Source organism: Phacochoerus africanus, chromosome 11, assembly GCF_016906955.1.
Source record: "Phacochoerus africanus isolate WHEZ1 chromosome 11, ROS_Pafr_v1, whole genome shotgun sequence".
NCBI lineage: Eukaryota > Metazoa > Chordata > Mammalia > Artiodactyla > Suidae > Phacochoerus > Phacochoerus africanus.
The window spans coordinates 118,332,690-118,357,624 of NC_062554.1; the positions used below are offsets into that span (position 1 = coordinate 118,332,690).

Below are 24,935 nucleotides of genomic sequence, written 5' to 3' on the forward strand. Positions count from 1 at the left end.
CCTGAGCTCCTCCAGGCAAAAAACACATTTATTTCATCTTTATATTTCCAGATCCCAGTTTCGTGTATGCCATATGTAAGGATATGATAAGGAAGTAACTTTTTTTTTTTTTTCCTCTTTAGGGCTGCACCTGTGGCAGATGGAGGTTCCCAGGCTAGGGGTTGAATTAGAGCTATAGCTGCCGGCCTGTGCCACAGCCACTGCAACTCAGGATCCGAGCCGCATCTGTGACCTACACCACAGCTCCCAGCAACACCAGGTCCTTAGCCCACTGAGTGATGCCAGGGATCGAATCTGCATCCTCATGGATACTAGTCGGTTTGTTCCCAGTGAGCCACAATGGGAACTCCAGGAAATCACTCATGAAGAGTAAGATGTTCTGGGGTCAGTTATATGAAGCAGAAAGCAAGTGGATGGAGGTTCCAGGTCCTGGAGCCATTCTATGTGGGTTTTTTTTGGTTTGTTTGTTTTTTGCCACAATTGCAGCATATGGAAGTCGGCAGGCTAGGGGTTGGATCAGAGCTACAGCTGCCAGCCTATACCACAATCACAACAAAGGCAGATCCAAGCTGCATCTGAAACCTACACCACCGCTCACAGCAACACTGGATGCTTAGCCTACACCACCACTCACAGCAACACTGGATGCTTAACCCACTGAGTGAGGACAGGGATTGGATCAAACCCGCATCCTCATGGATACTAGTCAGGTTCATTTCTGCTGAGCCAAACTCCCTCTATATGGGTTTAAAGTGAAGTTCCACTGCTTCCAGTCATGTGAACTTGTTCAAGTTATTTTGTGTCTGAGCCTCATTTTTCTCCTCAGTCAAGTGGGTAGGATAATAGGACTTTTTTAAAGGATGATTTGGTGATAACTAAAAGATAAATTTGGTTTATTTAAAGATAAGTGCTTATTCTTCTTGTGAGAGGTCTCTGGAAAATAAATATGGAACACCATAGAGTGGAAAATCTTGAGAAGAAGGAAGAGAAAATGCAGAGGGTTTTATTGATAAGAAACAAAGGGAAGTCTTACTCTATCAAACTTTCTACTGCAATCTTCACGCATTAATCACATCACTTAAAATCTACATATTCCCCCCTAATGTAGCCTGAATGAATCTCTTCATTGATTTTTATAGTTGTAGGTAGTCCCCAATAAATCCTTAACAGTGACAGGTGCTTTCCTTGGAGAACACAACTTGCACACCATGATCCCGTATTAAAGTCAAGGCCTCAAGGCCAATACCATTTCTATCTAGATTCACAAAGCAATGAAGAGCGACCCCATATGGGAATGTTACTGAACTAAGGAGATATGGTGCATGGATGTTTGACCATATAGGCAATAAAATCAGATAACTGAAAGAGACCCTTATCCAGATAGGCAGTCATACCAAGAGTGAAAATTATTTTACCAGGCTGCAATATGAGATTGACAGGATCAAGGTGGAATTAGAGTAGGCTGGCTAACTGCTGGAACCAACAGTCCCCAGATCTCAGTGCCTTAATACAAGTTTCTATATATTTTTTTTGCTCGTGTCCAGTGCAATTCATGGTAGGGTTAAAAAAGACTGATGAAATCATTCAGAACCAAGACTCCTTCTCTTTATCCAGTCACTCTGTCATCACCCAGGGCCTCAGAATTCCTCTCTGTCCTGGTAAACAAGGAAAGACAGAGGGAGCATGAATGATTTCATGGGAAGTCTTATGGGATAGGCCTGGGTTCACATTCCACTGGCCAAAACTCAGTCATATGGCTGCCCCTAAATGCAGAGGAAGCTGGGGGAAAAAAATCTGTCTGTGAGCCCAGGAGAAAAATGAAATAGCTTAGAGAATCAGTTTCCAGTCTCTGCCATGAGGGGTGAAATGCAAGAAAAAGGTGAAATGGAAAGCCCTAAATTTAAGTTCAAAATGTCAGCTTCGCAAATATAGTGTATAGAAGTCTTGGATTAGCTGTGCAAAAAAAAAAAAAAAAAAAAATCTGGGGTTTGAAAAAAAAGTGGAGGTCTGGCTGGCCATAAGATTACTGTTAGCTGGAATTCCCCCATGGCTCCATGGGTTAAAGATCCAGTGTTGTCACTGCTGTGCTCTGGTCACTTCTGTGGTGCAGAAACTTCTGCATGCTCTGGGTGTCAGGTGGGGGGAGATTACTGTTAGCCAAGAATATTTCTGCCTCAAAGGCATGCAGTATTCAGGTGCATTGGTAAAGGAAATATGTATAATAGAAAGATCGCTGACACCCTTCACTTTTGGTTGTTTATGTGTCCTTGACTAAGATACTTACATTATCTAAGTCTCAGCTAAGCTATAAAATAAGACTTAAGCTTGTGGAATGTATCAGTTAATTACTGCTACAATTATGGATATAAAAAATCCCTCAGATTCAGTAGCTTAAAATAATAATCCCTTCTCTTACTCAGCAGCCATAGGTTGGCTGCGTTAGCTATGCTTCAGGTTGTGGGACTGCAAGGGGGCCAATAGGCCAGTGATGCTTATTATGGGTCTCAGGCTGAAAGGGCAGCATTTTGCAGTTACATGGAGGGAGTGATTCTCATGTTGAGATTCAGGAAAGAGTGTGAAAACATGCAATTTGGGGCCCAGAATTGGCACCTGTCACTTCTGCCCCTATTCCTTTGTCCAAAGCAAAGTCACATAGCCAAGCTCAATATCAATGGGGGAGGGAAATAAGCTCCATGCACATGAGTGAGTGATGCTGCAAAGTTCATGTCAAAAGGGCATTCATTCTAATACAGATGAGAACGAGGATTCAGGCTACCACACTGGCATTTGCAAGATTGCCGTGATGACGCAAAAATGCATAAAGCATCGAGTCCTGTGACTGGCAACATAGGGTCTCAGTAAATAGAGACTATGATAATGATAACGATGTAGTCAAATACTGTATCCTTGTGTACTCTAAGTGGCTCAGAGCGTATCTACTGGGTTACATTTAGTTTTGGTGCCATCTTTAAAAAAAAAAAAAATACATGGGCAAGCTGGATGCAGGCAGAGGTTAAAGCCTAAGGGCCTAGGGATCTGGAAACTGTATTGAAGGAACTAAAAATAGTCCCAAGGAGAGTGGCTCCTATAAAAAGTGAATGCACCCAGATTCCAGGAAGGCTATCTCATTGCAAAAGGAACAAACTTGTAGAACAAGGGAGGGAACCACCAGCCCATGGACGTCTGCTGGGGAAAAGCCTGGCACGGGCTGTCAGCTTGCTGGGCAAAGACAATGGGAGGTGAAAAGTGGTGAACAAAGCCATTTTCTCCACAGTCAACCAGATGAGCTATGGGGAGCAGACTGGCAAGCAGGGCAGCGCTGGGGGGTTAGTGTCTTGGAAAGCACAGGTCTTAGCTCCCTTTCTGGTTGCTTCTGGTCTCAAAGATAAACCAGTCCTTCATTCCAGTGTGTCTGCTGTACATCATGTTGATTCTACAAACATGCCACTCTGAGTGCCCTCTCCAAGCCCCTGAGCCCCAGCCGGGCAGCGTGAGATGTGCCAAACAGCCGTCTCTTCCTCCTCCTTTAAGCTTGAGTCTCCCCTCCCCAGTTCTCCCAATCAGCCTTAATTAAACTGTTTGAAAGCTACAGCTTGATTTTAATTAGAGCAAAATTGGGAAGATTAGAATGAAATTGGCCAATCATTGTTTACGGGCCGTTGTTTGAGAACACAGCAGGCTGCTGAATTACCTCCATGCCAGGCTTCTTGAATTCTTCCAGTGGGAAGGACCAGGGCCCGGACATTGAGACACTGGGGAAGGGCTGGCCTGGTTTCTGCCCTTGTACTTCCTAGAGATGCAGGGCCCAAGATATTATTTAACCAACTGCTCCTGGATTGAAGGCTTTCCTAGCCACAGGTAAAGGAGGCAAAAAGAATCTGATGAAAGATGATAGAAAAAACTCATTCACAAAACAGACTCAAAGATTTCGAAACCAAACTTAGGGTTACCAAATGGGAAGCACTGGGGGGAGGGAAAAATCGGAAGGCTGCGATTGACATACATACACTACTACACATGGAATGTGGGAGTAACAAGGACCTACTGTATTGTACAAGGAAATCTACACAATACTCCTATCTAGGAAAAGAATCTAAAAAGGAATGGCTATATGTTAATGCATAACTGATTCACTTTGCTGTATACCTGAAACTAATACAATATGAAGTTAACTGTACTCCAATAAAATAAAAAAAAATAAATTGGGATTATAATTTAAAAAAAGAAAAATTTCCGGAGTTCCTGTCATGGTGCAGCAGAAATGAATCCGACTGGGAACCGTGAGGTTTCGGATTCGATCCCTGGCCTTGCTCAGTGGGTTAAGGATCTGGCGTTGCCGTGAGCTGTGGTGTAGTTTGCAGATGCGGCTTGGATCCTGCGTTGCTGTGGCTGTGATGTAAGCTGGCAGCTGTATCTCTGATTTGATCCCTTATTGGGAACCTCCATGTGAGGTGGGTGCCGCCCTAAAAAGCAGGGAAAAAAAAAAAGAATTTCTTGTGACTATGACAAAGGTATACAGTGCTCCCTGAACTTGAGCACAGGTCACAGGCCAAAGCAGAAAATCATTTGTAGCATGGGGTAGGTTCTCATCAAACTCTACCACTGATCGGAGTTCCCATTGCTGCTCAGCAGGTTAAGAACATGACTAGTATCCACGAGTATACAGGTTTGATCCCTGGCCTCTCTCAGTGGGGTAAGGATTCAGCGTTGCCGTTAGCTGTGGTGGAGGTGGCAGATTTGCTTCGGCTCCTGTGTTGCTGTGACTGTGGTGTAGGCTGGCAGCTGCAGAACTTCCATATGCTGCAGGTGTGGCTCTAAAGAAGCAAACAACATATGGATGTAGAAAATAATTTAAAAAAATTAAACTCTACCACTGATCAATGGAGACTTGGTCACTTTTCTCGGTTTCTCTGTCTCTTTTTTTTGTTAACCTCTAAAAGGTTCAGAGTTGCATAATGATCATTCTACTTTCTCTTTCTTGAGATCCTTATATTGGTAAAATTGTTAAGCTCATGTAAAAATTGCATACAATTTTTTTTTACATACTAAAGGAAAGCTCTACACCAATATAAGAGGTTGTGGTTTTTATTATGATTTCTTTTTAAAGCTCAGATTAATCATGCTTTATTCATTATAGCACATAAGACTCTAATCGCCAAGTACATTATAGTAATCTGTTGTTGAGATAGAAATCTCCTGATGATGTATCTAGAAATACTGCCTTCTGTACAGGAGCCAAAGCTTGATATATTCCTCAGCTTCTAAAATACCCAGCTCAAGGAGTTCCCATTGTGGTTCAGCAGTAAACGAACCTGACTAGTATCCATAGGACATGGGTTTAATTCCCGGCCTCACTCAGTGGGTTAAGGATCTTTGTTGCAGTGAGCTGTGGTGGAGGTCTCAGATGTGGCTCAGATCCCAGGTTGCCATGGCTGTGGCGTAGATCGCAGACTCAACTTGGATCCAGCGTCGCTGTGGCATAGGCCAGCAACTGTAGCTCCAATTCTACTCCTAGCCTTGGAACTTCATAGGCTGTGGGTGTGGTCCTAAAAAGCAAATAAAATAAATAAGTAAAATAAATTAATATCCAGCTCAAAACCATGAAGCCATCTTGGCTGCATCACTGAGGTAGATCACTGGCATTCCTCAGTGCACATGTTGGTGTTGGCTACTCTCCTTCATGTGAGTTTCCTAAGATGAAGACTATGAGCCCTATGAAAAAGAAAAAATGGTAATGTCTTAGCTTGACGGATTAAGTTCTGTGAAAAGAGCAGCAGTCCAAATGCGAGTGTGTTGGTAGAAGGATGAAGAAAGGGAAGGCTTCCTTGTGTCTGAAACTCTTTAGGGAGTTCCCGTTCTGCAGCAGCAGAAACGAATCCGATTAGGAACCATGAGGTTGAGGGTTTGATCCCTGGCCTCACTCAGTGGGTTAAGGATCCAGCATTGCTGTGAGCTGTGGTGTAGGCCAACAGCTGTAGCTCCAATTAGACCCCTAGCCTGGGAACCTCCATATAACACAGGTGTGGCCCTAAAAAGCAAAAGACAAAAAAAAGAAAGAAGGAAACTTTAGAAACATCAGCAGTCTGATACTCAGTGGTGGCTATCGAGATGCCCATGTCAAACTGGCAGATGTCCAGCTAGTCGGAAAAGGGTGACTCTCCAAGAGAGAGGTGGGCTCTGAGAACAAAGACATTTGCATTTATCTAGAACTGCTTGATGTGTGGGAAATTTTCCCATGGTTATTGGTTGACAGTTTATACAGACCAAGTCAAGTCAGAGAAAGAAATGACAAGAAACCTATTTTTGTCCTTGGCTTAAGGCCAATCCATCTTTTTTGCTCCAGAGTTCTTACATATTTTATTTAATGACCTGTCCTGTGTCTGTCTTCATTTTTTTTTCAAGGAAAATCAGTCACATTTTCTTCTTACAAGTATGGTCCTTATGAAAACACTCTTCCAGAGGATAATAGCTGTGTCCCTTTCAGCACCACAGCCCCTTTGAACACTACATGTTGGAGGAGGGTACCCCACAAAGAGATGTTACTGGAAGTCAATCAAGATGGCTAAAGAGCGACATTCCCAACCACAGCAGCCCACTCTTTCTGCCATTGTTTTCTTTTCTTTTTTTTTTTGTCTTTTGTCTTTTTTGTTGTTGTTGCTATTTCTTGGGCCGCTCCCGCGGCATATGGAGGTTCCCAGGCTAGGGGTCGAATCGGAGCTGTAGCCACCGGCCTACGCCAGAGCCACAGCAACGCGGGATCCGAGCCGCGTCTGCAACCTACACCACAGCTCACGGCAACGCTGGATCGTTAACCCACTGAGCAAGGGCAGGGACCGAACCCGCAACCTCATGGTTCCTAGTCGGATTCGTTAACCACTGCGCCACGACGGGAACTCCTGCCATTGTTTTCTGAGTGATGCCTGGAGCTCAGCATCCTGGGCTCAGTGGCAGCCTTATACCTTCTCCTCAGCCTCCCTGGGGGTCCCAGAACCTCTTCCTAGAGCTGCTGCCTCAGTGAGCAGATGATGATGGTTGGCTCTGCTGGAAAGAGCAGCGAATCCCTCACCAGTAAACCCAAGCTGAGTTCTAACTCAGGGGGAACAAATGGGCTCCTGGCACACAGGGGCAGGCTGACACTGGTTCAGGATGCCTCGGGGCTGTGGCAGCAGAGGGGGGTGGGCAGAGCTGCATACTCAGGATACAGGAAATGTGATTTTCCAAATGCCAGCCACATCGGTGGTCTTGGAAATGGGCCTAGATGTGCTTCCCACACACAGAGAGAATAGACATGTCTATTGGAAAACTGGTAACGATAATCCGGCTGTTAGCACGGGGTCTCAGCGCAACCACCCGTCTTTGTGGGTTGCAGAGTTCATGACGACTAGGTTTCAGCCTCATTGAGGTATATAGTTTTCATTGTTAAACTATGGATTAAACAAAACAAAACCTCTCTCCTTTAAGGCTTCATAGAGAGGGAAGCTTCAGCGGTCATGCCTCTTCAAGGGGTCCAGATCAATGTTCTCATTGAAGAAGCCTGAGAAGTGGTGCTTCAGTAAGTGGCTGCTGGAAACAGCACCCGAGATGGAAGACCCTGGCTGTGCTCTTTCTGTCTTTCATAGCTAAGAGTGCAAGACTCTAGGGGAGGACTCATGCCGGAAGTCCTTGTTGACCTTGTATATGGGGCTGGGGCACCGTGCTGCAGGGGGGTTGGTGACATTAGAGTCAGTAGCTACGACTTGGAGGCATCACTCATTGCTTTTCATTTACATCTTTCAAATTGGGGACACCTCATAGTAGCCATTTAGTATTTTAATTGGACCCTTTGGCTTCAAACCCAGAGCTGGCCCAGTCCCCAAGCCCTGCCAAAGCTCCCGTTGCCTGAGGCTTGGCATGGGGCTGTAGTACAGCTCTCCCATCACAGGCCCCTTTTGACTCTGGAAAATCCCTAAGCCAGAAGCCTCATGTATTGGCAATTGGACTACTAGCATTAAGTAGTTTGGGGAAGAGATAACTACGATCTCTTAGAATGTAGATTTTTTGGTTATATTCCCAATATTCTCAGTGTTGGCGTGTACGCTCCTGTAACACACTGGATTTTTCCTTTCCAATCTGGGTTACGCCCTTCCTAAACTTTGTTTTGGTTATTAATGATTTTATGGGTATGTTACTCCTTTGACAGAGATATAGGGCGCTGTTCACACTAGGCTAATGTAAAGTACAATGGAAAATGGAATAAAATTCTGTTGATTATCGCACTTAACTGAAGCACTTTTTTAAAGTGCTGTATGAACACCTCTGCAGGTAAAGTCCACATTGGAGAGGTCCTTGTCACCCTTGGCTTAACCTGTGAACCCTTTATGTAGTGGTCTCTGCTGCCTTAAAGGCCCTTTCCATGTGGGCTTTGCTAGTGTTTGAAATGTTTGCTTTCTCAGACTGTTGACTGTGAAACAAACACAGTGGGAGACGATTTTAAGAGAAATGGCTAAATTGAAATGGAAATTTACTTGATGTCTTAAGTGAAACAAAGATGATGGCTTAATTGAAGTAGTATGTGTTAATATAATTGATATATAGAAAACATCCTTTTCCTAGGGAAAAAAAGAGCCTTGATTATTTTATTACTTAAAAAAAAAACCTCCTAAATGAAAAATCAGAAATGAACATTTTTTCTTTGAATAGCTCAGGCTGCCTTCCAGTATTGCCTTCTGAGGTTTTCAGATGCTGGAAAGAACCAGGTTAATAAGTTCTGTAAGCACATTTTTTTACCACTCTGGCTCAAATTCCATTCACAGATGTTTCCCCCATTATTTCGATTCAGTGAAGGTCCCCAATGGGCAGGCAGAAAACAGTGAAGTAGGAAAGAAAACCACTGGGTGCCCTCAGAGCCTGAACCTCCCTGCAGCCAGCTGAGGCCTTATGCCTAATTCTAAATTGACACCCTACTATTTTATGGTAGTGGGATTTGTTTGTTATTTGGGATGGGAGGGTGTTTTTTCTCCAGTGAAGTTTTCCTACTCCCTTGCTTAAACACATATGCCTCTCACAAAATCATGACTATCCCTTTGTATTTCACGGCGGTAAGTGATATAACATGTTGGTCAGTGCCACGGATGGTGGACCCAGACAGCCTGTGTGTAAATCCTGACTCTGCCATCTGCCAGGTGTTACCTACTGGGCAAATTATCTCATCTGTTCCTTGATTTCCTCACCCATAGAGGATAATGATATTCCCCCCCCCCCATAAGTGTGTTGTGAATATTATATTGGTTAATACTTGTAAGATACTTGGAATGCTTGGCACATACTAAGAAGTCATTAAATGTTAACTATTAGTTTTTATTATTGGCTCATAAAAGGCTTCCTAAGTCAGTATCATTCATTTTTGAAGTCGTTTGTTATTCTGTGTTATGATTTCCAGAGCAGTATAGGAGCTGGAGACAGGTCTTTATCTCTGATTGCTTGCAGGGTGCTCTGTGTATGGACTTGATATTTTCTAGGTCTCAGTTTCTCCTGCAAATTGGTATATTGAAACTACCTTCATCCAAAACCAAAAGGTTTTGCTTTGGTGTGTATATTGCAGTATGTTTTGGATATACAGTAAATTCTAGTTTGGTGTAGATAATTAAAGGATTTAAGGTTTCTGGGTAATGAAAATAACATATCTTTGTTAAAAGATAGTAAACAGGAGTTCCCGTCGTGGCGCAGTGGTTAACGAATCCGACTAGGAACCATGAGGTTGCGGGTTCGGTCCCTGCCCTTGCTCAGTGGGTTAACGATCCGGCGTTGCCGCGAGCTGTGGTGTAGGTTGCAGATGCGGCTCGGATCCAGCGTTGCTGTGGCTCTGGCGTAGGCCAGTGGCTACAGTTCCGATTCGACCCCTAGCCTGGGAACCTCCATATGCCGCGGGAGCGGCCCAAGAAATAGCAACAACAACAACAAAAGACAAAAAGACAAAAAAAAAAGATAGTAAACACTTAAAATCATTAGAATGAAATAAAATATACTTAACTGAATGTATACAAAGGGAAATAGTGATATAAAAACAGCAATATGGTAGTCTCCTGAGTTTTAATCTCAGCTCTGTCACTTTGTGACTTTGTGCAAGTTACTTTCTTAATTTCTCTGGGTCTCTTTGTTGTTGTTATCACCAAAGAGTGGCTGTTAATAGCATTGGGGGAGGGTCAGGATTAGATTTTGTTCTGTTTCTGGTGTCAAAAGTTTATATTGCTTTAGGCAAACCACTTCCCTCCCTGTCTCATTGTTTTCTTGTAGCAAAAGGAATGGAATAGGTGTTCTTAACTGCTAACTGCTATGCTTGCCAGCACATGGTAGAGCTGTACATGGATTGCAGGTGTGGGCATATATTGATCCCTCAGCCCTTGGAGCAGTTGGGCAGGGGCTGGGGTCGCAGGACTCCCTGTGCTGGTCAACTCATTCACTGATCCCAATGCATCACATACAGAGAATTTTCAGTGCACATGATAACATGAAAAAGGTTGGCAAATAGTATTCAAATGTTTCCTCTAATTCTAATAGCCCCAATTTCCCTCCTTTTTTTTTTTTTCTTCTGATTTTTTAGGACCACATCCATGGTATATGGACGTTCCAGGCTAGGGGTTGAATCAGAGCTGCAGCTGCTGACTTACACCACAGCCACACCAGATCCAAGTCACATCTGCGTCCTACACCACAGCTCAAGGTAATGCCAGATCCTTAACCCACTGAGCGAGGCCAGGGATTGAACTGGAGTCATCACGGATACTACTTGGGTTTGTTACAACTGAACCACAATGGGAATGCCCCAAATTTTCCTCTTGATAGTGGTGTGACCTTGGGTGAATTACTTAGCTTTCTGAGCTTCAATATATTGATTCACTAAAGTAAGATATACTCAAAACTTTGGTTTGGATAAAATATGTGATATAATAAAATATATCATCTTTTTCATTACTCAATGAATTTTATTACATTTATAGGTGTACAACAATCATCACAACCAAATTTTATAGCATTTCCATCCCAAACCCTCAGTGTGTCCCCCTAGCCCCCAATCTGTCTCATTTGGAAAACATGTTTTTCAAAGTCTGTGAGTCAGCATCTGTTCTGCAAAGAAGTTCAGTCTGTCCTTTTTTTGGGTTCCACATGTCAGTGATAGCATCTGATGTTGGTGTCTCATTGTCTGACTGACTTTACTTAGCATGATAATTTCTAGGTCCATCCATGTTGCTGAAAATGCTGTTATTTCGTTCCTTTTAATGGCTGAGTAATATTCCAGTGTGTCTGTGTACCACATCTTCTTTAGCCACTCCTCTGTTGATGGGCATTTAGGTTGTTTCCGTGTCTTGGCTATTGTATATAGTGCTGCAATGAACACTGGAGTACATGTGTCTTTTAGAGTCATGGTTTTCCCTGGATAGATGCCCAGGATTGGGATTCCTGGATCAAATGATGGTTCTATTTTTAGTTTTCTGAGGAATCTACATACTGGTTTCCACAGTGGTTGCACTAATTTGCATTCCCAACAGTGTAATAGTGTTCGTTTTTTTCCACACCATCTCTAGCACTTAATTGTTTGCAGACTTTTTGATGATGGCCATTCTGGCTGGTGTAAGGTGGTACCTCATAGTAGTTTTGATTTGTGTTTCTCTAGTAATGAGTGATGTTGAACATCTTTTCATGTGTTCTTTGGCCATCTTTATGTCGTCTTTGGAGAATTGTCTGTTTAGATCTTCTGCCCATTTTTTGATGGGGTTGTTTGTTTTTTTGGTATTGAGCTGCAGAAGGTGTTTATAAATTTTGGAGATTAATCCCTTGTCAGTTAATTCATTTGCAAATATCTTCTCCCATTCTGTGGGTTGTCTTTTTGTTTTTCTTAGGGTTTCCTTTGCTGTGCAGAAGCTTAAGTTTAATTAAGTCCCATTTGTTTATTTTTGTTTTTGTTGTCATAACTCTAAGAGGTGGATCTAAGAAGTGTTGCTGTCATTTATGTCAGAGACTGTTTGGCCTAAGTTTTTCTCTAAGAGTTTTATAGTATCTCGTCTTATATCTAGGTCCTTAATCCATTTCGAGTCTATTTTTGTGTATGGTTTTAGGAAGTGTTCTAATTTCATTCTTTCACATGTGGCTGTCCAGTTTTCCCAACACCACTTATTGAACGGGCTGTCTTTTCTCCATTGTATATTCTTGCCTACTTTGTCATAGATTAGTTGACTATAGGTGCGTGGGTTTAATTCTGGACTTTCTATCCTGTTCCACTGATCTTTATTTCTGTCTTTGTGCCAGTACCAGATGGTTTTGATGACTGTAGCTTTGTAGTATAGTGAAATATATCAAGTCTGATGTTGAACAAAGGAAGATGTTGAACTAAGGAAGGTGCAAAACTCCAAGGTCATATTTCTTTGGAAATTTTTTTTTTTCCTATGGCATATGGAATTTCTTGGGCCAGGGATTGAATCCAAGATGCAGCTGCTGGCAACACCATATCCTTTAACTGACTGCTTCAGACCAGGGATCAAACTTGCATCTCTGCAATGACCTAAGCCACTGAAGTCAGATTTTTAACCCACTGTGACACAGTGGGAACTCCATCTTTGGAGATCTTAACACAAGGAGTGTGGCAGAGATTGTTGTGAGAACTAGTATTGAGGATTAGAGCTGTTGATCATTAACATTGGGTATAAAGCAAAGCAGAGTCTGAATGGGAGCTCTGTACCGCTGGACTGTAGAGTGTGGACTATGGACAGTCATTGGAAGTTGTTCATGTCCACTGAAGACAGTGGAAGAGGACCCAGACTCAGCTTACTGAAGTGTAAGAAAATATCATCAGTACCTTGATTTATTCTTTTGTTTTTATTTAAAAAATTTTTAAAGTTATGGTTGATTTGCAATGTCTGTCAATTTCTGCTGTACAGCAAAGTGACCCAGTTTTATATATATACACGTACACATACATATATATATATATATATATATATATATATTCCTTTTGTCATATTTTCCTCCATCCTGTTCCATCACAAGTGACTGGATATAGTCCCCAGTGACATACAGCAGGGTCTCATTGCTTATCCCCTCCAAATGCAATAGTTTGTATCTATAAACCCCAAACTCCCAGTCCATCCCACTCCCACCCCCTCGGCAACTGCAAGTCTGTTCTCTGTGTCCATGAATTTGTTTCTTTTCTGTAGATATGTTCATTTGTACCATATATTAGATTCCAGATATAGGTAATATTGTATTTATCTTTCTCTTTCTGACTTACTTAGTATGAGAGTCTCTAGTCCCATCCATGTTGCTGCAAATGGCATTATTTTGTTCTTTTATGGCCAAATACTATTCCATTGTGTATATGTACCACATCTTCTTGATCTATTCATTTGTTGATGGACATTTAGGTTGTTTCCATGTCTTGGCTATTGTGAATAGTGCTGCAATGAACACAGGGGTGCATGTATCTTTTTAAATGAAAGTTTTGTCTGGATATATGCCCACGAGTGGGATTGCTGGATCATATGGTGGTTCTATATTTAGTTTTCTGAGGTACCTCCATACTATTTTCCATAGTGGTTATACCAATTTACATTCCTACTAACAGTGTAGGAGGATTCTCTTTTCTCCTTACCCTCTCCAGCATTTGTTATTTTTAGACTTATTAAAGATAGTAATTCTGAGTGGTGTAAGGTGGTACCTCATTGTAATTTTGATTTGCATTTCTCTAATAATTAGTGATGTTGAGTGTTTTCTCATGTGCCTGTTGGCCATTTGTATGTCTTCTTTGGAGAAATGTCTAATTAGGTCTTCTGCCCATTTTTCAATTGGATTGTTTTTTTTTTTTTTGCTATTGTGTTGTATGAATTGTTTGTCATTTGCATCATTTGCAACTATTTTCTCCCATTCCATAGGTTGTCTTTTGGGATTTTTTTTTTTATGGTTTCCTTTCCTGTGCAAAAAACTTGTAAGTTTTATTAGGTTCCATTGGTTTATTTTTGTTTTTATTTCTATTGCCTTGGGAGACTGACTTAAGAAAACACTTGCACAGTTGATGTCAGAGAATGTTTTGCCTATGTTCTCTTCTGGGAGTTTTATGGTGTCTTGTCTTATGTTTAAGTCTTTCAGCCATTTTGAGTTTATTTTTGTGCATGGTGTGAGGGTGTGTTCTAGTTTCATTAATTTACACGCAGCTATCCAGTTTCCCCAGCACCTCTTGGTGAAGAGACTGTCTTTTTTCCATTTTATATTCTTGCCTCCTCTGTCAAAGATTAATTGACCATAGGTGTCTGGGCTTATTTCTGGGTTCTCTATTGTGTTCAATTGTTCTGTATGTCTTTTTTTGTACCAGTCTCACACTGTCTTGATTACTATAGCTTTATAATACTGTCTGAAGTCTGGGAGAGTTATGCCTCCGGCTTGGTTTTTGTTCCTCAGGATTGCTTTGGCAGTTCTGGGTCTTTGATGGTTCCATATAAATTTTCAGGTTGTTTGTTCTAGTTCTGTGAAAAATGTCATGGGTAATTTGATAGGGATTGCACTGAATCTGTAGATTGTTTTGGGTAATATGGCCATTTTAACAATATTAACTTTTCCAATCCAGGAGCATGGAATATCTTTCCATTTCTTTGTATCCTCTGTAATTTCCTTGATTAATGTTATAGTTCTCATCATATAAGTCTTTCACCTCCTTGGTCAGGTTTATTCCTAGGTATTTAACTTTTGGGGTGTGATTTTAAAAGGTATTTTGCTTTTATATTCCTTTTCTAAAATTTCATTGTTAGTATACAGAAATGCAACCGATTTCTGAATTTCTTGTATCCTACTACTTTGCTGAAATTGTTGATCAGTTCAAGTAGTTTTTGTGTGGAGTCCTTAGGGTTTTCTGTATATAGTATCATGTCATCTGCATAGCATGACACTTTTACCTCTTCTTTTCCAATTTGGATTCTGTTTATTTCTTTTGTTTGTCTGATTGCTGTAGCTAGGACTTCTGATAGTATATTGACTAAAACTGGTGAGAGTGGCATCCTTGTCTTGTGGTTTTTGACTTTTTTTTCCCTAGTGACCCTCCCAGACCTACAGCTACAATTCCTGTGTGCACCCTCCAAGAGTGGAGCCTCTGTTTTCCCCAGTTTCGTGGAGCTCCTGCATTCAAGCCCCACTGGCCTTCAGGGCCAAATGCTCTGGGGGCTCCTCCTCCCAATGCCAGACCGACAGGTTGGGGTACCTGACATGGGGTTTGGAACTCTCACTCCTGTGGGAGAGCCTCTGCAATGTAGTTACTTTCCAGTCTGTGGGTCATCCACTTGGTGGGTATGGGATTGCTTATATCACAAAAGCATCTCCCTCCTACCATCCTTATGTATTTTCTTCTTGTCTTTGGATGTAGGATATCTTTTTTGTAGCTTCCAGTCTATTTTGTTGATGGTTGTTCAGCAGTCAGTTGTAATTTTGGTGTTTTCATGAGAGGAGGTGAGCTTGAGTTTTTCTATTCCTCAATCTTGTCTCTGAATCCTGGTATTTTATTCTTTTTTATGCAGTTGTAAATGAGATTGTTTCCTTAATTTCTTTCTGATATTTCATTATTATGGTGATATTCTGATATTTCACAATTATTATTATTATGCATCTGATTTTTGTATATTGATTTCATAGCCTATATCTTTACTCAATTTGTTTATTAGTTCTAACAGTTTTTGGTGGCTTTTAGGGTTTTCTGTATATAATAATGTTTTGCCATCTGTAAATAAAGACAATTCTACTTACTTCTTTCCAATTTGGATGACTTTTATTTCTTGCCTAATTGCTCAAGCATGGACTTCCGGTACTATGTTGGATAAAAGTGGTGAGAATGTCTTATTCCTGATCTTAGAAAAAAAGTTTTCAGCTCTTCATCGAGTAGGTATTATCTGTGAGCTTGTCATTTATGGATTTTATTATGTTGAGGTATGTTCTCTCTATACCTACTTTGTTGGGAGTTTTTAACGTAAATGAATTTTGAATTTTCTCAAATGATTTTTCTGCATCTACTGAGATTATTGTATGATTTTTATCCTTTGTTTCCTTAATATGGTGTAATATATTGATTGATATGCTGATGTTGAACCATCTTTATATCCCTGGAATAAATCCCACTTTGATCAAGGTGTATGATCCTTTTAATGTATTGAGGAATTGTTTCTAGTATTTTGTTAAAGATTTTTGCATCTGTATTTATCAGGGATATTTGTCCATAATTTCTTATAATGTACTTGTCTCATTTTGGTATCAGGGTAGGGGTAGCCTCATAAAATGAGTATGTAACTTTTCCTCCTCCTCTATTTTTTTGGAAGAGTATGAGAAGGATTGGTATTAAATCTTCTTTAAATGTTTGGTAGAATTTGATATTGAACCCATCTGGTCCTGGACTTTTGTTTATTGGGAGGTTTTTGATTATTGATTCAATCTCTTTACTAGTAATTAGACTGTTAAGATTTTCTGTTTCTTCATGATTCTATGTATAGTAGACATATTTATATATATATAAATTTTCTAGAAATTTATCCATTCTGTCTAGGTTGTCCAATTTGTGTATAATTGTTCATAGTAGTCTCTTATCATCCTTTGTATTTGTGTGGTATCAGTTGTAATGTCTCTTCTTTCATTTCTAATTTTATTTGAGTCTTCTTTCCTTTTTTCTTGGTTAGTCTAGCTAACAATTTCTTTTTTTTTTTAACCTTTCATAAAACAGCCTTTAGTTTTCATTGGTCTTTTCTATTGTCTTTTTAGTCTTTATGTCATTCGTCTCCACTCTGATCTTTGTTATTTTCTTCCTTTAGCAAATTTTGGGCTGAGTTTGTTTTTTCTTTTCTAGTTCCTTCAGTTATAAAGTTAGTTGTTTATATAAAATCTTTATTTTTTCTTAATGTAGTCATTTATTTCTATAAACTTCTCTTTTTAGAACTGCTTTTACTACAATCCATAGTTTTGGTATTTGTGTTTTGATTTCCATTTGTCACAAGATTTTTTTTATTTTTATTTTTTTATTATAGTTGATTCGCAATGTTCTCCCAATTTCTGCTGTACAGCAAAGTGACCCAGTTATACATATATATGCATTCTTTTTATCACATTATCCTCCATCTTGTTCCATCAGAAGTGATGTATAGTTCCCTGTGCTGTACAGCAGGATCTTGTTGTTTATCCACTTGAAGTGCAATAGTTTGCATCCACTAAACCCAGCAACATGGATGGAACTAGAGACCCTCTTACTGAGTGAAGTAAGTCAGAAAGAGAAAGGCAGACACCGTATGATAACACTTATATGTGGAGTCTAAAATATGGCACCAGTGATCTATCAAGGTATTTTTTGATATCTCCTTTGACCTGTTGGTTGTTCAGAACATGCTGTTTAATATCCATGTATTTGTTCATTTTCCAATTTTCTTATTATAATAGATTTCTAATTTCATACCATTGTCAGAAAAGATGTCTTTTTAGACTTATTAAGATTTGTCTTGCGGCATAACATATGATCTATTCTGGAGAATGTTCCATGTGCATTTGAGAAGTGTATTCTGCTGCTGGATAGAATGTTCTATAAATACATATTATGTCCATCTGTTATAAAATGTAGTTTAAGGCCAGTGTTTCCTTGCTGATTTCTGTCTGGATGATCTATCCTTCGTTGAAAGGTGGGTATTGAAGATGCCTTCTATTGTTGTATTGCTGTCTGTTTTTACTTTCAGATCTGTTAATATTTGCTTTCTATATTTAGTTGCTCCTATGTTGGGTGCATAAATACTTATAAATACCATATTTTCTTGATGAACTGATCATTTTATTATTATATAATGACCTTCCTTGCCTCTTTTTCACAGTCTTTGTATTAACATTTATATTGTATGAAATAAGTATGGCTACTCCAGCTTTCTTTTGGTTTCCATTTGCATGGGATATCTTTTTCCATCCCTGCAGTTTCAGTTTATGTGTCCTTAGAGCTGAAGTGAGTCTTGTATTCAGAACATAGATCTTATCTATTAAGCTACTATATGTCTTTGGTTGGCTATCCAGCCAATAAGAAATGATCTCAAGCAACTTGTTATTGTCACTGCAGTAAGATTTGTGAAAGAAAACACTTCTGACAAATACCCTGTGTTTTAATTAAAGTCTATCATTTTCTGAGCAAGGAAAATAAAAGGTAATGTATTATTATGAACTTGTCTACTTAGATAAAGTCATACAATGGGACTTTAAAAGACTTTTTTGGAAACATGAATTAGTAATCATTCCTTTTCCTTTGTTTCCCTGGTAATGTCTAGAATGCAATCCTCTTCTCTCTCTCTTAGTTGTGTTTTTCTTTTTGTTTTGCCACACCCACAGCATGCAGTTGTTCCTGGGCCAGAGATGGCGCTCAAGTCACAGCAATGACAATGCCAGATCTTTAACCCACTGCACCACAAGAGAAAAACTCTTCCTTATTTTCTAGAGTTTAGATAGGGAGATGCTATGACCTTAAATGGGCTTGGATTTTTATTTATTTTCAATTCTTTTATTGTTTCTGTAGCTTTGTCATTTGTGCTTCATGGATCTGGGAGAAAGATTTCACCAAGCTTTAGCACTGTCATCAAGAGCAGAACTGGGATGGGTGAGAAGTTGAGAAGACTTTACATTTTGTGATTTTCTGAGTCAGTGAAGCTGATCTAAGCTTCCTAGTATCATTTGGGAGGCAATGGAAAACTCCTTTTTTACTAGCAGATGTGATCATTTACGTTTCATAGTTTAAAATACAAACATTTCAGTGAGGAGAAAATCATTAAGATTAAAATTCCAGGTAGGACTAGAAAGGAACTTTGCTATCTTCTAGAATACATCTTCTCAAAATGTATATCCTCTTAGTCCCTTTCAGGATGTCCATATTGATATCTGCACTAAAAGTACAAAGGCTGTGGCTAATGGAACTGCTGGCATCTTACTTTGAATAAGGGCAGTCTCACCAAATGACACTAGTCGTCATGTTTTCATCATTACGTTCTTGCATCTGAACACACACACACACGTACACATACATTTGCATGCATGCTAGCTTCATGAGTGTCATTGAAGCAGTAAAATTTATTATTTTTATTGGATGTTGACTTATGAGCGCCTGTCTTTTAATTTTTTTTTATTTTTTATTGGTCTTTTTGCTATTTCTTGGGCCGCTCCTGTGGCATATGGAGGTTCCCAGGTTAGGGGTCGAATCAGAGCTGTAGACGCCGGCCTACGCCAGAGCCACAGCAACGCTGAATCCGAGCCGCGTCTGCAACCTACGCCACAGCTCAGGGCAACGCCGGATCGTTAACCCACTGAGCAAGGGCAGGGACCAAACCCGCATCCTCATGGTTCCTAGTCGGATTTGTTAACCACTGCGCCACGACAGGAACTCCAACACCTGTCTTTTTAATATTCTGTATGATGAAATGAGAAGTACACATAAAGTATGTTTTGGGTTCCTGATGAAGGATGATTGTCTCAAAAATACTTTTGTGATTGAGTTGTGAAATGAAGTATCCACTTTCTTCATTGGACTGAATTTTTCTTGAAAGAACAATCAGCAGACAAACTATGGTTACTCAGATTTTAGTGTTTGGCAGACATTTTCTCAGAAGTAAAAAAGAAAAAAAAAAAAAGAATGAAGCAAGCCTACCTCTTCAAGGAAAACAACTGACAATATTTGCTACCAATGATAAAATTTAAGCTTTCAAACAAAAATTGGAATTTGGGAAAACTTGTATTTGTCATCATAAGCTTGACAGCTTTCCAATATTTAAAGACTTTTCTGGAGAGATTTATGGTGATATTAACAAACATGATGTTTTGATATTATATAATAAAAAGTGTCAAAATGTGGAAGATCTGAATATCTCAGTATTCTCACATTTTCCAGATGGATGACCAATACATGATGTTACAAAATCATAAAAAGATCCATTCAAAAACAATGTGGAACTCTGGGTTTTAACATAACTGAGTATGAAAAGTTTATTGATATGGTTTCGGATTCTACACTCTAACCTTTAAGAAACTACATTTGTTGAATTTAGTGTGGTACCAAAGAAGAATATCCATAATTATCACAACAGATTGAATGCAGAAGCAAATACAATTTGCAGCTCTCTTCTGCTAAGGCAGAAACTCAAAGAGATTTGCCACAAGGCAAAGTGATACCACTCTTCTTACTAAATCTGTTTTGCTTCAGAACATGTAGTTATTGTCCATACAAATATGTTATTTGTTATATATTTATGACATATAATGAATTTTTTTCTGTTGTCTTTAAATGAAATAGTTCAATTTTTCAGTTTTAATGTCTAAGGTTGTAATTATCAGTAGATATAGGCCACATAAATATGGGGGATGCCATCATGTTAAAGAGTGTGATAGGGTCCTGAGACCCCAAATTTTGAAAACTGTTGGTCTAAACCAACCTCCTAACTATAAAAATGGGTAACTGAGGCTATGGTGGGACTCATCTACCGAGTGGCAATGTGACTAGATCTTATTTCTGCAAACAACTTCCAATGTGTTCAGTGTTTGTTTCTTCCCCACGACACTGCTGCCATGACTACCTTCATATGAAGAAGCCCTTCTCCAATGTGAAAGCTGGCTGGGAGAGTATTCTGATGGAGGTCAGCTGAGTTAGGGCTTTCTTACGGCCTGGGCATGAGAGGCCAGGTGGGAGGCCAGAGGGCTCTTTCAGGTACCGGCTGCCTCCATGTGGAGAGAGGTGCACTGAGAAGAGATGCGGGGCTGCAAGTGGAGGAACAGCATCACCTGCTTCTGATTTTCTGCCTCTTGTTCCAAAATACAATGAGCTTTTCCTTGTCCCTTGACTCTTCCTGCAGGGAGTTTGCCCGTTGGAAAGTGAACAACTTGGCTCTCGAAAGGAAGGACTTCTTTAGTTTGCCATTGCCTCTTGCCCCAGAGTTTATCCGGAACATCCGCCTCCTCGGAAGGAGACCCAACCTGCAACAGGTTACTGAAAACCTGATCAAAAAGTACGGCACTCATTTCTTACTTTCTGCCACCCTTGGAGGTAAGCAATATCCTGATCCTGCACTCACTGGTTGCCAGATCATTGAAAATAGCTTTAAGACCTGTTGATTAGCTTCCCTCTTCCTGGGTCTTTCATTTGTCCTCGCCTATCACTGACTGAGAAGTTTTTTCATCTGGTGCATTTGTGAAAAGTGTAATCTCTTAACATCTAAATTCACTTCAGTACTTTGCTCTTTGCTTAAAAGCATCCTTTTGGGGAAAGGGTGTGGGGTAAGGACATTGGGAGACAGACAGGCTCCTACTAAGCACTTGCCAGCAGGGGGCGCTCCCAGTTTTCTATTGATTGGTCCATTGAACCCCCAGGTTTCTCCATATCCTAATAATATTGGCTGTGGCTACAATTGTCAGACCCATAGGCAAAGAAGTAAATGCCCATTGAGTCCTTGACCTTTCTGCTCCCACTCTATAAAGACTGGTACCCAACCAAACCAATTCCAGTAATTCTGAGCTGGTTGGAGGTAAAGGGGGAGGAGGAGGGCACGACCTATGGCTGGGTCCCAGGGCAGAATCAAAAGCTCAGAAAAGGAGTTCCCATCGTGGCACAGTGGTTGACGAATCCGACTGGGAACCATAAGGTTGCGGGTTCGGTCCCTGCCCTTGCTCAGTGGGTTAACGATCCGGCGTTGCCCTGAGCTGTGGCGTAGGTTGCAGACGCGGCTCGGATCCCGCGTTGCTGTGGCTCTGGCGTAGGCCGGTGGCTACAGCTCCGATTCAACCCCTAGCCTGGGAACCTCCATATGCCGCGGGAGCGGCCCAAGAAATAGCAACAACAATAATAACAACAACAAAAAACAAACAAACAAAAAAAAGCTCAGAAGAGGCAGAGTTCTCCCTGCTCTGGGGAGAAGAAAGTGGGATTTATTCTAACATTTAGCTCACTCTCTTGTGGACAAAAAGGAACCCTCCAAAGAGTCAGACCAGCTGCTGGCATGTGGTGGGTTTTGAGGATTTGATGGGGAGGAGGGAGGTTGAGCTTCAAGGCTTCTGCCCTTTCTCACGGAGCAGGAATATCCACGATGACTTCTTATAAACAACTTGAGAGAGAGAATTTTATCTTCCCCATGGAGGAAGATTGCCTCAGACAGAGATCAATAGAGGACTTTAAATGGATAAGCTGGAGGGGCAGGGGATGAGCTTTGGGAGATTACAGAAGCAAGAGGAGAGGAGGAGGGCCACTCCAGCAGTGGTGCCATTATCCTGGGGCACATTCTGGTGAGATCTGAAGATGGGAAGAGGTTGTCCTCAGGCAACAGGCTCCTTCTTAGCTCCATCTCCTTGTTAAAGGGCTTCACATTCCTGTTGGTAGGGGGTTGGGGAGCTGAGGGCCTCACTGATGCACCCATGCTGTTGGCTATAGGAGAAGAGTCCCTGACCATTTTTGTGGACAAGCGGAAACTGAGCCGAAAGTCGGAGACGGCAGGGAGTGCCCCTATAGTCGGGGGCAGTGGGAACAGCTCGGCCGTGTCCCTGGAGACCCTGCACCAGCTGGCAGCCTCCTACTTCATCGACAGAGAGAGCACCCTGCGACGGCTGCACCATATCCAGATAGCCACAGGGGCCATCAAGGTAACGGCCAGAGAAGTGTGGGAGAGGGAGGACAGACAGGCAGGGAGAAGCCAAAGCGAGACCTGGGTCTTAACCAGATCCAAGTCAGCCACGCCTGACTGATGGAAGTGGGAGAGAAGCTCTGTGATGTGGGTACAACCCCAAACAGCCCTAAGACATGCTCTGGGTCTTCCTTCTGCAGCAGATGGTCCTATGGCATCTAATCCTAAGGCAGGATCCAGGTGAGGGACTGCGGTGAACGGTCTCCAAGGGCCCTGCTCTCCAGGGGTTGCATTCTAGAGGGGGAGGAAGGTCATAAACACGTAAAAATGAGCACAGTAATTCCAGATAATGATGTAAGGAAAAGACTGAGTTGGAGGTACAGATTTCCTGGGGGTAAGAGAGGGAAGCAGCTAGTATTAGCCAGATTGATCAAGGGAGGGCCCGTTGGGTTTAGACTTTGAGGCTGAGATCTGAATGATCAGAAACCCGCAGTATGGAGATGAGGGAACAGTGCTCAGGCAGAGGAACAGTAATGCTAAGGCCCTGAGGCAGAAACCAGTGCGGTGCCTGGGTGGAACACAAGAGAAGACTGCTGGGTCTGTGGTGAATGAGAAAGATGCTGTTTCAAGATCAGGTTCAGAAGTCGGCTGGAGCCAGACTGCGTGGCTGTGATAAGGAATTTCAATATAAGTCAAAGTGCGACGGCAAACAAGCAGAGGAGTGATATGATCAAGAGATCAGTATTTTAGGTCAATAGTTACTGTAATTTTAATAACTATAACCTCCATCCCATCCTCTCTACTGACATTTTTCTAAGAAAGTTCAGGTTGTTTGAGGGAAGAGAAGGCTAGTAAAGATACTTGAGAATACTGGATAGTCTGTCTACCTCTAAATATAAAGTGAGAATGCTGAATAGAGGTCAGTGTGGTCTTAGGTCTTGCCTTTTCCCATCCAAGAGTAACATTATTTATTTATTCATTCAGTGAATATTTATTGAACACGTGTTCTGTGTCAGGCACTGTTCTGGGTACTGAGAATCCAAGAAAGAGCAAAACGTATCAAAGTCCCTGCTCTCCCGTGAGCAGGGAGGAGATGTAATTAAATACATACATAAGGTCAGGTGGGATTCATGGTATAAATAAAGGAAGTCAAGGATGAGGGCAGAGGGTGATGGAGACATGGTGCTTTAGGGAAGACCAAACTGAGGGAGTGAGCCACATGGATATCTTGAGAGGGGAGAGCGGAGGGCGAGCACAACTGCCCTGAAGCAGGAATGTGCTTGGTGTGGTCCAGGAGCACCCAGTGGAGCTGGAGGGAATCAAAAGAGGGATGAGGAGGGAGATGAGGCTACAGAGGTTGGATAATGAGGGTATCACTGACTAGGGCAAAGAGGGGAAGGAGGGATCCTGGAGACCCAGGCAGTGACTATTGCAGTGGTCCAGGAAAGAAACAGTGGTTTGGACAAAGCCAGTGTCACAGAGATAGTGAGAAGTTCACCCATTCAGGTTATACCGTGAATGTGGAGCCTCTACAGAGCTAGCTAAGAAATTGGAAGGGAGTTCCCATTGTGGCGCAGTGCTTAATGAATCCGACTAGGAACCATGAGGTTTAGGGTTCAATCCCTGGCCTTGCTCAGTGGGTTAAGGATCTGGCGTTGCCATGAGCTGTGGTGTAGGTCACGGAGGCAGCTCGCATCTGGCGTGGCTGTGGCTGTGGCCAGCAGCTGTAGCTCTGACTCGACACCTAGCCTGGGAACCTCCATATGCCGAGGGTGCGGCCCTGAAGGAAAAAAAAAAAAAAAAAGAAATTGGAAGAAGGGAGTCAAGATTAACCCTAGGACTTTTGGCCTCAGCAACCTGATGAACAGTGATTTCATTAACTGGGAAGGATTGTACTAGGAGGAGGTGTAGATCTAAAAGAAATAAATTGAGTACAGTTTTAGACATATTGGATTTGACATTCCTATTAGATATCTATCTAGAAATAGCTAACAGGCAGTTGGAATATAAACACCAGGATTTCTGGAGAAAGGTCATGATTGGAGAGAGACAACTTTGGCGTACCAATATATTCACATATATAGTTGGTATTTAAAACTATGGGAAAGGATGAGATGAGATCACTTGAGGACTGAATGCAGTGAATCAAGTGGCTCCAGGGTTTGGAGTCATGAAGCACATCATTTTTCAGAAGTGGGCCAAAGGAGGATTCAGCAAAGGAGGCTGAGACAGAGCAGAAAGATACGAAGAGAAACCAGAGCTGGGTCCCAAAGCCATGTCAAGAAAGGGTTCTTAAAAGGAGGAAGCAGCCAACTGTATTAA

General features: G+C 41.4%; 1 protein-coding gene across 1 annotated transcript in view; it reads left to right on the top strand.

Annotated features, from left to right (window-relative positions):
* BRINP2 (BMP/retinoic acid inducible neural specific 2) overlaps nucleotides 1–24,935 on the top strand; it is a 122,014-nt gene that overhangs the window by 75,772 nt on the left and 21,307 nt on the right. The window contains exons 3-4 of the mRNA XM_047753785.1: nucleotides 20,856–21,046; nucleotides 22,424–22,632. Coding sequence (XP_047609741.1) covers nucleotides 20,856–21,046; nucleotides 22,424–22,632 — 400 coding nt within the window. The remainder of the gene's footprint in view (nucleotides 1–20,855; nucleotides 21,047–22,423; nucleotides 22,633–24,935) is intronic.